Raw genomic sequence first — 13,582 nt, forward strand, 5'->3', positions numbered from 1 at the left:
GTCACAGAGGTCCACACCACCCATGTTGTCATTGTACTCCCTAATGACTGCTGGTCTTCTCACCTGGACCTGGACTTTGTCTTTGTTCGACCATCTGGTGCAGACATCTTCAGGATCTTTCCCATGTGCAGTAGAAGCTATCAGCACTGGCTTGTTGTCATACCATTTTGTGATCGCCAACTCAGGACTTCTCCTGAGTACCATCACTGATGCTCTCCTCCCTTCTCTTTTCAGTTGTTTGTCATCAGGCAACACAGCTTTGGGACACGGTTTTTTGTTATTGTTCCAGTTGCTGGAAGACCCTTGGCCAGCAATTCATCCATGAAGTTAACTGAGGTGAAGTAGCGATCAAAATACAGGTGACTTCCTGTGGGAACAGTGTCAACCATGCGCAGCACTGCTGCTGCCCCAATTCCCATCCTTTGACCAGCAAATGTATCCTTCCCTTGATATACTTCAAAGTCCAGCATCAGACCATCTGGAGAAGCAAGTACAAATACCTTTAAGCCTGTAGGGTATGGCTTGCCTGGAACAAATTGCCTGATGGGACAGCGGCCCGTAAAAGGGATCATTTGCTCATCAATGCAGACTTTTCCTGGTTTTGGGAGGCTAAGGCAGCCTTGCCTTACTCTGTCCAGAAAGGGCCTGACTTTCCAAAGAATGTCTTTCTTCTTTGTTTCCTCTGTTACATCCAGGTCATTTACAATCTTAACTGAGTTTCTCAACTTGAAGAACCTGTCCCTTGTCATTTTCTGGCTTATTATTGGCACTTTAGTTTTGCTGGCCCAAAACATTTTGATTCTGGGAAAGCCAAGGCAGGCCATTTGGATTGACATGCCAAAGAAGATCCTCATTTCTTCAGCGGGTGGTTTTAAGGGAGATGCCCCTCATTTGTAGCTCTCTCCGATTTGTGTATGCTGCCAAGTCTTCAAAGACTTTGTCATCAATGTACTATGAAAAATACTGAATAGGACTCCAGTTTCTACGGATGGTGGGGTCCTCTTGACAGTCAGGAGGCGTGGGTAGCACAGGTTTGAATCTTTAATGGGAAAAAAAACAATCAATCAATGAGGTAATGAATACAGTATCTTATCTCATCTATCTTATCTATTGATCTATCATACATGCTGGTCTTGGCCCACAGAGGACAACGGTTTTCCTGTTCATCTGTGTCTGTCAGCTCATCTGATGAGCCTCCTGCCTCTTCTTCTGAGCTTTCTCTGTCTTCTTCAACAGGAGCAAACTCATTCTTATCCTTTTCCTCATCTGACAATTCCAGATCTGAATCTCCCTCAACTAGTCGGTACAAAATTCTCTCTGCCTCAGTTCTGCCTCCTACAATAGTGTAAAAATCAAAGAGGTTGATTATTACGTTAATTACTTTACATGGAAAATACATTCAAATGAAATCAAATCAAATTTTATTTGTATAGCGCCAAATCACAACAAAAGTCATCTCAGGACACTTTACAAAGTAAGGTCTAGACCTTACTGTTATCAATATTATTACATAGGGAAAACCCAACAAATCCCCCTTGAGCAAGCACTTGGCGACAGTGGGGAGGAAAAACTCCCTTTAACGGAAGAAACCTCCGACAGACCCCGCTAACGTCAGTTTGTTGCTGATGGGCTACGAAGTGTTCACACGCTCCTCCACACTTCACTTTCAAAGCCCGTTATCAAAACAGTAACACTTGCACAAACTTATTCCCGCGCGCTGTCAGTTGTCCGGGTGCTACAGTGGCTTAGAGGTTGAGTTCCACCTTTTTCTTTCCGACAAAGTTTTTAATGAAAATTTTAAAAGAACGATTTTGGCCATTTGTGAACAACATCATTTGACATTCGTAAAAGGGCTATTATTTTTTCTAGCAAAAAGTTTAGCTGAACTCTGACCCCAATTTATAATTCCTGACATGTTCATAAACAAGAAAATATATGATTACCATAGGTCCATAGGTTAAAAAATTATATCTTAACAATATTTAACTTACCTTTTCTCTTTTCCTGGCATGTGTGTTTTGTTGCAGTCTCCATTTTGTCACAGGATGAATACAAAGTTCCCCTCATCCCACCCAAACACATGACATATCATTGGAAAGGCCAGGATGTCCTCTTTTCAGCACATCAGGACTTAGTAGCTCAAATGAGTCATAAGATACAGACCAAAAACAAATGTCCACTACAGAGGACACAAAAGAATAGGCTGGGTCTCAGGAGGCTAGAGTTTTCGCCGCTTTTTAAGTTAGCGTGCTTAGCATAATCTTAGAGTAATATTGCAATTAATATTGTTTCACACAATTTGTTGTGTGCACTATTTGCCGTTGTTGTGTGCTGGCCAGAAAACGTTTGCGCCACACGAGCAGTTTTATTCCAGAGGCTTCGGCTGCTAGCTTGTTTCATGCACCGCTCTCCAGCTGTTTTCAATGGGCGGATGAAGTTAAGGCGCCGGTGAAAGATATTACCCAGTTCTTTCAACCAGGAACTCTGAGAGACGACGCAAACCACTTGGATATATAAGAAATATAACCGTGCTGGTTTATTCAAAGGGTCACAGGCAAGAATTAACATCACACGTCCAGGTATCTTCCACCCCCAAAACTGCAGGCAGGCAGCCCGGAAGATGAAAAACCCCGAACCTAATAGCCTATACAATTTAATCACATGGTTGGGCTAGCCCCATCCTACACAGGCAACGTCAAACCGTGACGTCACCTGATATGCCAGCTTGGCAGCTGACCAGAGCAGTAGTCAAAACATGGAGAAAATTAAAGTGTGTGGCTGTTGAAAAATCAAATCAAATCAATTGTGGCTATGCATTGACAGCTCTTGATCATAATTATGTCAAAGCCATTATTAGCTTAGAAAAGAAGTGAAAATGTGTGATGGAGGGTGAATGATGAGAGATCTGAGAGCCAACACTTGACTTAGACCTGTCTTGACTGACAGGTGACACGAAGACAGCTCTGGTAGCAACACAAATGGCTTCCTGTGTAAAATTTTAACTGTTCCTCGTTGCTTCAAGATGTATGAAATGTGCAACAGTTTTATACTGAGTTTCTCGTCCAACAAGCAAATACTGATCCAGCTGGTGATCCGGAGTGTTGGCAGCAAAAAACCTCACGGTTTCACTTGCTCATTTTGAGGATAACTTTACTAACACAACACACACAACTTCCTCAGTTTATGCGACACAAGCAGCTCCTACACCTCGGAATCTCACACAACAAGCATGGGCACAGCACTGTCACCTCCTGTCATGGGTCCATGTTTATTTGTTACTGCAGTCTCTCATTCTGTCCCTTCTGTTTGTTGTTTTGTTGTTTTTGTTGTGTGTGTTTGACTCTATCTCTGTGTTTCTTCATCTTCATCTTTCCTCCACCAATTCCTCCCACCATTTTTCTCACTTGTTTTTTTTGGCTCCCCCACCACTCCACATTTCTACCTCTCACCTCCCCATGACTAAGTATCTGTGCTCTGTCCTTCTGCATCCCCCATCCCTCCTCCTTTTTGTCCCACTCATGCTCAATGTCTTCTTCTTGGTTTCTCTCTCCCTTCCTCCTCCTCCTCCCTTGCCCCCAGCATTCGGAAGAGAACTTCAATCCCAACTGTTCATTCTGGAGCTACTCCAAGCGCACCATGATGGGATTCTGGTCTACGCAGGACTGTCGTCTGCTGGCCACCAATCGCACACACACCAGCTGCTCTTGTACACACCTCACCAGCTTTGCAGTGCTCATGGCCCACGTGGAGGTCAAGGTAGGCGTTTATTCTGCCGTGCCTGCCAGACAGACATGGCCAATATTAAAGAGTCAGTTATTCATCATTTGATTAGCAGTGGCTGGCAAAGCTGGTCAGTAGATCCTGGAAAATGAGAAAGTAAGGAAGATAAGGAGAAGACAACATCTGGAAAAAAGTTTAGAACTCATCCGTATTCAGAACTGACATTCTTGACAGGGATATGTATTTATTTATTCAATTGATTAGATAAAAGGTTAACAAAAAATGCACTTCTGGATTACCAAAACATATGTTTTAATTTAGCACAGATGTTTATTTTGTTGTAAAAATGATATGTGAGTAATCAGAAAGTGAAAGCATTTATTTCGACGTCTATGAGCCACAGTGGGCAGTGGATAAAAACCTTATTGTCCCACTGTGTGTGTGGGATAAGCACCTTTTTGTCTCCAGCTTTTGTTAAGACCAAGTTGCTTTTCACAAATTGGCTCTTGTAACTCTAGATATTGTGTGACACACAGTCTCTCCCTCTGGGCCAGTGGATGTGTGTTACTGCTAAAGGGGTCATGGTCAGAGCTAGCTTGGCAGCCCTGTGTGAACACAGTGTGAAGGTTTGAGCAGTAGATCCATCACAGCAGTGTTATGTTGAGCATTGCTCTGCCTGCCAGGTTGCAGGACACTGATGGATAGAGGCAGTACACCTGTGCAACACAGCAGAACGCTGTGGCCCTGAATGCACAGCGACACACAGCCAGACTCTCATCAGTCAAGGGATGGGGGATGTCTGTCTCTGTATGGGATTTTTACTGTATGCTTAATGTTAGAACAATATGGCTTGTACGTTTTTAGCTAACTGGGGCTAAATATATTGTTGTTAAATCTAAAAAAAAAACTATTAAATAATCTTTTGTCTCTCTTCCCTGGCTCTTCTGACAGAAAGCAGACAGCATGCATGATCTGCTCCTGGATGTCATCACATGGGTGGGGATCCTGTTGTCACTGGTTTGCCTGCTTATCTGTATCTTCACCTTCTGCTTCTTCCGTGGGCTGCAAAGTGACCGCAATACCATCCACAAAAACCTCTGCATCAGCCTCTTCATCGCAGAGTCACTGTTCCTGGTTGGGATCAACAGGGCTGATCAGCCGGTAAGAAGGGCAGGGTTTTCTGTGGTGTGCATTTAAAGTATCTGTCTGGATAGATGAAATAGATAAATAAAAAGTATTTTGCTCACAGGGCATACACAGCCAAAACATTATGACCAATGACAGGTGACGTGAATAACGCTGATTATTACTATGGTACCTGTCAGTGTGTGGGGTATATTAGGTGAACATACAGTCCTCAAAGTTGGTGTGTTGGAAGAAGAAAAAATGGGCAAGCTTAAGAATCTGAGTGACTTTGACAAGGGTCAAACTGTGATGGCTGACGTCTGGGTCAGAGCATCTCCCATCCTGCAGGTCTTGTTGGGTGTTCCTGGTCTGCAGTGGTTAGTACCTACCAACAGTGTCTAAGGAAGGACAAACAGTGAACCAGTGGCAGGGGCATGGACGCCCAAGGCTCACTGATGATGAGGTTGACCTACTGTAAATAAACTTTTACATTTCATTCATCCTTTTGAAAAGATTCCATTTTGTTTGAATCTTTGTTAAAATTGTTGAAATAGAATCAGAAATAGCAGAGACATTGGTCTCTATGAAGAGAAACATTCTGCAGCTATAGTGGTGATATCACACCAGGAGTGGGGAGGCTGTTGAATTTGTCTAAACAATTATCTCTAACTTGTCCTTCACTCCTTTTACACAAGTTTTTCACTGAATGGTCGACACATTTGTGCTCTTCCTGACAGTAGAACTATGGAAGCAAATGGACTCACAGAAGATGCACAGTGAGCTGCAGAGTGACACGATTGCCAAACAAATGCCGCACTAACGCCTGCGTACACGCTATTAGGCAGGTGGTCATAATGTTGTGGCTGATTGTATTTCAAACTGTGCCTTTTTATCCATGCTGTGCCGACACAGACTTGGCATAATTGTGCAATGACCAATGCTACTGATCGTACTACACTGTTGGCAGAGTCATTTGTGAAATGTTTGCTAACTTGCTGTCAATGCTTGACCACATTTCAGCTGCATGAATAGGAAACAGCAGAATGAGTCAAAACCAGAAATTTCCCTGGGTGGTAGTTGAACAAATTACATCTGTGTGTTCTTATGAATTGGTGACCCTTCCAAGGTGTACCCCGCCTTTCCCCCAGTGTCAGCTGGAATTGGCTCTGCTCACATTTGACCGCTCATTTTAGAGTACTGTTAGGCAGTTTCATCCAGAATCTGAGTGTTCACACATCACTACTAGTCTGTCAAATTAACATGCATAAATACAGGACTATGTAGATAACAAAACTGTCGAATGTTATTTCTTTTTAAGTGATTTGGCAGTATTTACTCAGGATCTCAAAAGTGTTGGAAAAGAGGTGTCACTTTTCTTTATTTATTTGCCTTATAAAAAGTTGTTGCTATGCAGTCAGTTATATTCAAGTATTCCTGGGATTGAGAGGAGATGAAATTTATGTTTGAATAATAGATGTTGCCAATTGAGGCACTCTATTCACTAGAAATTTAACATAAATTCAATTATTAGTATCATTTGGGTCACTGTGTCAAACTGTATTGCCAGTGTACTGTATTACTGTGTGCATCAAAATGTCAAGTAGCATACACTGATTCCTCTTCTTCAGTCAGCCTTGCATTTGAGCAAAAACTATTCCTGAATGCAGTGTACTCTTCATCTCTATGGGCACAGCAGTTAATAGTGATGGTTAATCCTCACAAGGTCTTCTATCAGTGATGCCGTGTGTAGAGTAGCGGAGTGAGCCAGTCAGTCAGATTGTGTTTTTCTGTTACGCTAATGATGCATGACCTCTGCTGCTCACGTGAAACTGTGCTATACTTTTGTAAGAGAAGAACAATTAACAAAAATTAAAGCTAAAGCTAAGCTAAAGACCTGCTTGACCTCTGCTATTAAAAAAAAAAAACTGGACCCATTTGTCAACAGTTGGTGTACACAAGCTGATGTGTTAGAATTTCAAATCATATGTAATGTTCCTCTACTGTTGTGTTTTGTAGATGTTTGTAGACATGTTCTGGAGCAGAAATGCACCATTTACTACCTCAGTCCTGATGACACTCAGTCTTGTTTGTCAGAGTGTGGAGAGATTTTGTAAAGCAATTTTGACTAATCAGCTAAACAATCAATATCAGCATTCATCCCTCATGGTGTACAGTGCAGTGCAGTTTTGGCTTAACCATCAGGGTCCACATGATCTGTATTCCAGTCATAGACCATGTTGTATAATCCATATGATCTTCATTCATTATGTCAATCATGGATTAGGACTTTAAACCTCTATCGGGCGCAAGCATTTACACAAAAATCTAATGGGACAGATGCTGAGATGAGGCATTCTCCTTTAATTTCTCTGGGCAGGGTCACCTAAATATAACCAACCAACTAAGTACTGTATGTGCACAGCACAGTTTTGATTCAGGAAACCTCAGTGTGTGAGTATGTAGTACTGTATGTGCACAGCACAGTTTTGGACTTAGTTTTCTTTTTTTCCGTCATAGCTTTTTGAATCACTATAAATTGTATGTGTGTGAAGGAGGAAGTGCTCAGGGCTGCATCCTTTATCTCCTCCACTGTATTCATGAAGCCCTAGGGCAGCCTTCAGCCTTTTGCATCCAGCTGAACATTCAAGACAACATTCTTTTTGCAAATGAAGAGACTAAACAAATTTGACATAATGTGTTTTGACACTGAGGGTTGTGTGTTTCTCTTTGCCTGTGTGTTTATGTGGGGTGGACCACGATCCTTTGTATGTATCTGCGCTGCTATATTTGTGTGTGTCGCTCTCCTGTTAATTACTGGTGACTGTTTGTGACCTCCATTAACATCTTCAGTGTCACTTAGTTCGCAGCTGGTTAAGCCAATAATTCCAAGAGGAAAACTAAATGACATTGCATAAGCAGCCTTTTTTTTTTTTTTACCTGTGTGTGTGTAGGTGTGTGTGTGTGTGTGTGTGTGTGTGTGTGTGTGTGTGTGTGGGTGTGCATGCGTGTCTGTCGTTGCCTGTGTGTAAGCTATACTGTGCAATTAGAAATGGAAATGAGTGACTCCCTCGCCCCCTAAACTCATTGTCTCTCAGACATTAGGTAATTGTCTCTCACTGCAAACCCCTCTATTAAAAAAAGTCTATCTCTCCCTTTCAGTGATTTAAGAGTGACTAAAGATTAGAACGCCGGCGTGAACGTGACGGCCAAATCTCACCACAAATTTTTTTTTCTTGCCTTCATTTCTTAAGCACCCCTCTTTTCATCCCATGGTATTGCTGTAATTGTTAATACGGTCTTAGGTTTAATACCCCTTTTTCATTTTCCTGCTGCTCATCCTTTGCTGCTGTTTTTCCTCTTTTCTGCATTCAGGACACTCTCTCACAGGGTTTTCTAAGTATTTTATCAACTGCCTCGCTAACTCTTTTATATCCCTTTCCTCCACCACTATTCATTGGTTACTAACAATGTCATTTAAAATCCTTTTACTCGCATTCAGTGAGATTTTCTAACCCCTGGTGGGCACCGATGTTATAATTTTTATTTGATATGTGATGATAACCATTTCACAAGAGAATAAATTAGAAACATGGACAGTATTTTTATTATGTAGTTCACTTAAGTTACAGTTTAGCTTTAGTAAAAGTATAGAAACTGCTATTCATTATGTAAAACTGTCTCTAAAATGTGTCAGACTTTATGTGTTTTATGCATGATTGGTGTCTTTGATACCAAGCTGCTGAGTCATTTTTGCAGCAGTTATTTTGCTCATCCTTGGATCTGACAAAAGTCATACTGTATTTTTAACAGCGTTGCCACGTAATTCAACCTCCTCACGAATGCAGCCTCGTCTATCTCTCAGTCCATTTTGCTACTTGTGTTTGAAATGCGGTCAGTCAGCACGAGCTGCAGCACCAACTTGTTGCTAACAGTTTCACATTCCTCTTCGTAGATGACTTGTAGATGTGGAGTAAAGTGTGAAGGCGGCTCAACAAATATTGCTAACTTGACGTCATTTTGACCGACTGCATTTGCTGTTAGAGCAGTATGATTGTGAATTATCCTATCCCTCTCCTGTCTGGTCCCGTACTGCCAGACTATTCTTTTTAATCCCTCACATTTCCTTCCTTATGTGAATATGATAAATTAGCACTTTCTAATTCTGACTCATAGCCTTGTTGCCTGCAGTGTTTATCTTATGAAAGTGTTCACCACGTTAAATATTACCCGAGTGTTGTTTTGTGTAGTGTTGCTGTATTTTTAAATCCTTTCTCTCTCTACTTTCCCTCACCAGATTGCCTGCGCTGTCTTTGCAGCCTTGCTCCATTTCTTCTTCTTGGCAGCCTTTACCTGGATGTTCCTGGAAGGGGTGCAGCTCTACATCATGCTGGTAGAGGTGTTTGAGAGTGAACACTCCAGGACTAAGTACTTCTACCTGGCAGGATACGGAGTGCCTGCTGTTATAGTGGCCGTCTCTGCTGCAGTGGACTACAGGAGCTACGGCACCGACCGAGTGTAAGGATACAGGGGTGGCGACGAGAGTGTAGCCTGAAGGAAGGATGGATGGATGACAGCACAAGGGAGGGAGGGAGGCCGGTGTGCCTGCTGTCATTTTGGCTGTGCCTGCCATAGCGGACTGTACAAGCTGTGGCACTTCTGAAGACTTGATACTGAGGCTGAGAGGGGAGAGAGGCAGAGAAGAAAGAGGGGGAGGGAAGGATGGGGACAAGTAGTGGAAGATGCACCACAGAGTGTCTGCATGAGCACAGCAGTGACAATGTGTGAATGTGGAAAGATTTAACAGCGGGATAGAGGGAAGGGTTGCACAGTGGAGCCGACTGAGGGAGAAAAGGAATGGTTTAAGTGTGAGAGTGTGAGAATAGGGAAATGGAGACGAGAGTGGTGGGATTGTCTGTTAGGGTGAGCTCACATTTGCACTTACGTGTGTTAAGAAGAGCTCTGGCTTCCCTGGAGTAAGTGTCGAGTAGTGAGTGGGATGAAGTCATACATGAAGAGCGCATGGGAACATATTCATGCATGCTTGACTTGTCCAGCATGAGAGACATGTGTGTGAATCCAAAAAAAGGCAGCCAGCATCCCACTCATATGAAGTATAGCACATGTATAATTGGCCATGTACAGATACAAAGGAGTGAACATAACAGTTTCACATGCATGACCTGTTCATACTGTTCATGCTGTGACCCTGAAAAGTGGTGCATATACATACTATATGGATAACGTACAGATCATAATTCTGCTTCAATGCATATGTCCATGACCTGTCCTCCATTGTCCGAGTCTATAAAATAGACTATCAGTCTTTACAAGTAAGGGGATACTATCAGTGTGTTTAAAAACTTGTATTAGAGAAATCTCTCCCTTCAATTCCTTATAAACGAGTGGCTCCGTATAGGAGGTGAAAAATGTCAGTGTACTATAGGACTGTTAAATGATTCACATGCTCACATTCTCTGCTGCTCCTGGTGCCTTTTGTATTTCAGGCTGCGTAGCTTTCCTCCAGCTACACATCACCTCGAACAGGTCTAAAGAGGAGGAAACAGTTGAATTTAGCAGTGTTTAACCATCGAGCTGCAGCAGCCCATATGCCACTTAGATCAATATTTCATTGTGGCATTAAAACATGAGAGTATGAATGTCAAGCTCTGGATGAATAATCAGATTGCAAGCCGTTAACCAACAAACTAGAGGACATATTCCGACAATAACTGTGGTTTAACAGTAAAAATGCAAAGTGACATGATATATTTTGGGAGAATGACAGAGCCTATCACATAAACTGCGCTGAAAACAGAAAGGATGTAAAAGTTTAATTTCCCCCAAATATATTCTTGTAGTTCAAAATAATATTTCACTCAAACAACTAATGTTTTACTTTTAATAGTCTTGCGACTCATGGATTTGAAAACTAACTTATGAAAACTAACTATTCATAGCAAAGCACTTTCATTAAAAGTAGAACGTTATATAATTCATTTATCAGTCTAGCCTTAATGGTGCTGCTTAACATGTTTGACAAAGCACACTAGGACAAAAACCTCTGGAAATATCATCTGCCACCCATGTTGTGTCACCTTGTCACATAACCCTCCTCATTCTTCCTCATATTAGCCAGTGGCACTGAGTCTCATTCATGTCCCATAATGAAGGTGGCTATGACTTAGCAAAGAAGCCCAAATGCAGGATACAGTGGCACAGTCAGGGTCCCATAATGGAGGGCTCTGTAATGTAGCGGAAATTGAAAGATTAATAATTCAAAAGCACCTGGTCATGAATCAGTCAGCCATTTTGCTCCGGTGGTTTTTCTCCGGCACCTTTTTTTCTGCAGCCCTTTGGGTCTGACCTCTATGGAGGGCACTCGGGGGCTTGTTCCCCCTCCCCGCTCGCTGCAGTTGATGAGTGAGGATGTTTGGGCGATATACTGTATTTTAATATACTGCATGTTTTTACTGCCAGTGCTAACCTTGTGGTCAGAAATGAATGCCTGTGTGGGGGGACGACGACAGTATTCATACTTGTCTTTGAATGTATGTTTATGTTAGTTTGTATATATATTATATGTCTGTGTGTGTGTGTGTTCCTCCTCTCTCATTTAACCTCACTCCATAAATAGCCTGCTATGAGGGCTGCATCCATAACTCACTATTCAAATGAATACAGCCATGTCATATTTTTTTGACCACCAAATGTGATATATCTGTGTTATAAGGGCGAAGTAATGGTTTATTTATCATGAGGAGCTCATCTTATGCTGTCTCCTCCTTTGGGTTTGATATACGTTTAAAGTATGCACATACTACAGTACAGTCTACTTCTCTCGGTCCTGCACCATCTTTCTTATTGTTTTTCATCTACCCCAGTTCCTTTTGTCTTACCTTTACTGTGATGTATTTGATATACTGTATGGCATCAAACATACTGCTTTCTCTCACCTTCCCTCCCCTGTGTGCGTGTGTGTGTAACTGTGATGCATGTCCTGTCCTCTAATGGTAAATTCTTGCTACCTCCATCTGCGACCAGAGCATGTTTTTAATCCCCACGTGTCTTTCCCCTCCTGTTGTTCTTCCCTCTGTTTCCCATGCATGATGTCTCTCCCTCTCTCTCTCTCTCTCTCTCTCCCCCCCCCACCCCACCCCCTTGCTCACTCTTTATCGCTCTCTGCCTTTGTCTATCTCTAGGTGCTGGCTGCGATTGGATACATACTTCATCTGGAGCTTTATAGGCCCTGCTACGCTCATCATTATGGTGAGATACACACACACACATGCATGTTCACACACAATTGACACCACGCATGGACTTGTACAGAGTAGACAGGCTTCTGCATGTTTGCGCAGGAACAACAGGTTTTATTAAAGTGTGTGTTAATCTCCTACAAGGTTTGCCTGAGCTCTTCAGCAGTTTAAGTGGAAGCAGAAGGAGCTTTATGTGTCAACTTATTAATTCCCACTCATGTATTAACTCTGAAGTGGGCACATATTCCAACCGGCTCGAAGTCTTTGGAGGGACATAAAGCGCAAACCGTTGTACATCATACAGGTTATGATAAGAACTCAACAAAGTTATATTTCTCTTAGGCACTATTTGATGCATACACTGTATTCCCTCCTAGGCTAGCTACTTTATTACAATGCAGCCCTAATTACACAGTAAAGAGGGGGCCAAGGTGGCCAAAAACCTCACTTTTACAGTTATTTCTAGTCTATTCAGAGAGTTATATCAATGACTGATGTCTCATCAGTCAGCAAACTGTTTTGAGGAGCAGGAACACAACCCACCTTGAACAAGCAAACCAAGGCAGAAAAACTGTAGGATGACAAATCAGACAGCTGAATGGAAAGAACAAAGTCCGGGCAATTAACACCTACGCCCTGCCGGTCATCAGGTACCCCGCTGGCATAATAAGCTGGCCGAAGGAGGAGATAGAGGCCACTGACATCAAGACAAGGAAGCTCCTTACAATGCACGGTGGGTTTCACACCAAATTCAGCATCCTGAGACTTACACTAAGCGGAAGGAAGGAGGACGAGGATTAGTGAGTGTCAGAGCCACTATCCAGGATGAAAAAACAAAGATCCATGAATACATCAGGAAGATGACCCAGAGTGATATGCTTAGTGAATACCTCAGGCAGCAGAAACCAGAAGAACAAGGGAAGGACGAGCAGGAACCCTCATGGAAGGACAAACCCCTGCACGGCATGTACCACCGTCAGATAGAAGAAGTGGCTGATATCGAAAAATTCTTCCAGTGTCTGGACAAAGCTGGACTGAAAGACAGCACAGAGGAACTAATCCTGGCAGCAGGCTCTAAGTACAAGATCAATAGCGACAGGGGTCTACCATACCAGGCAGGACCCCAGGTACAGGCTGTGCAAAGATACCCCTGAGACAATCCGGCACATAACAGCGGGGTGCAAGATGCTAGCAGGCAGGGCATACATGGAACACCATAACCAAGTGGCTGGCATAGTGTACAGAGACATCTGTGCCGAGTACAAGCTGGAAGTCCCAAAGTCAAGATGGAATGTACCTCCAAAGGTGGTTGAGAATGACCAAGCTAAGATCCTGTAGGACTTCAAGATACAAACTGACAGACTGGTAATGGCCAACCAACCGGACATAGTAGTGGTGGACAAACAGAAGAAGAAGGCCGTAGTGATAGATGTAGCAATCCCAAGCGATAGCAACATCAGGAAGAAGGAACACGAGAAGCT

General features: G+C 42.7%; 1 protein-coding gene across 7 annotated transcripts in view; it reads left to right on the forward strand.

Moving 5' to 3' along the window:
- adgrl3.1 (adhesion G protein-coupled receptor L3.1) overlaps nucleotides 1–13,582 on the forward strand; it is a 124,836-nt gene that overhangs the window by 97,537 nt on the left and 13,717 nt on the right. For all 7 annotated transcript variants that reach the window (XM_020597166.1, XM_020597160.1, XM_020597162.1 and 4 more), the window contains 4 exons: nucleotides 3,580–3,756; nucleotides 4,672–4,881; nucleotides 9,140–9,360; nucleotides 12,045–12,111. In XM_020597166.1, the coding sequence (XP_020452822.1) occupies nucleotides 3,580–3,756; nucleotides 4,672–4,881; nucleotides 9,140–9,360; nucleotides 12,045–12,111 (675 nt within the window). The remainder of the gene's footprint in view (nucleotides 1–3,579; nucleotides 3,757–4,671; nucleotides 4,882–9,139; nucleotides 9,361–12,044; nucleotides 12,112–13,582) is intronic.

This window comes from Monopterus albus, unplaced genomic scaffold (genome assembly GCF_001952655.1).
Source record: "Monopterus albus unplaced genomic scaffold, M_albus_1.0 scaffold32.1, whole genome shotgun sequence".
NCBI classification, from domain to species: domain Eukaryota; kingdom Metazoa; phylum Chordata; class Actinopteri; order Synbranchiformes; family Synbranchidae; genus Monopterus; species Monopterus albus.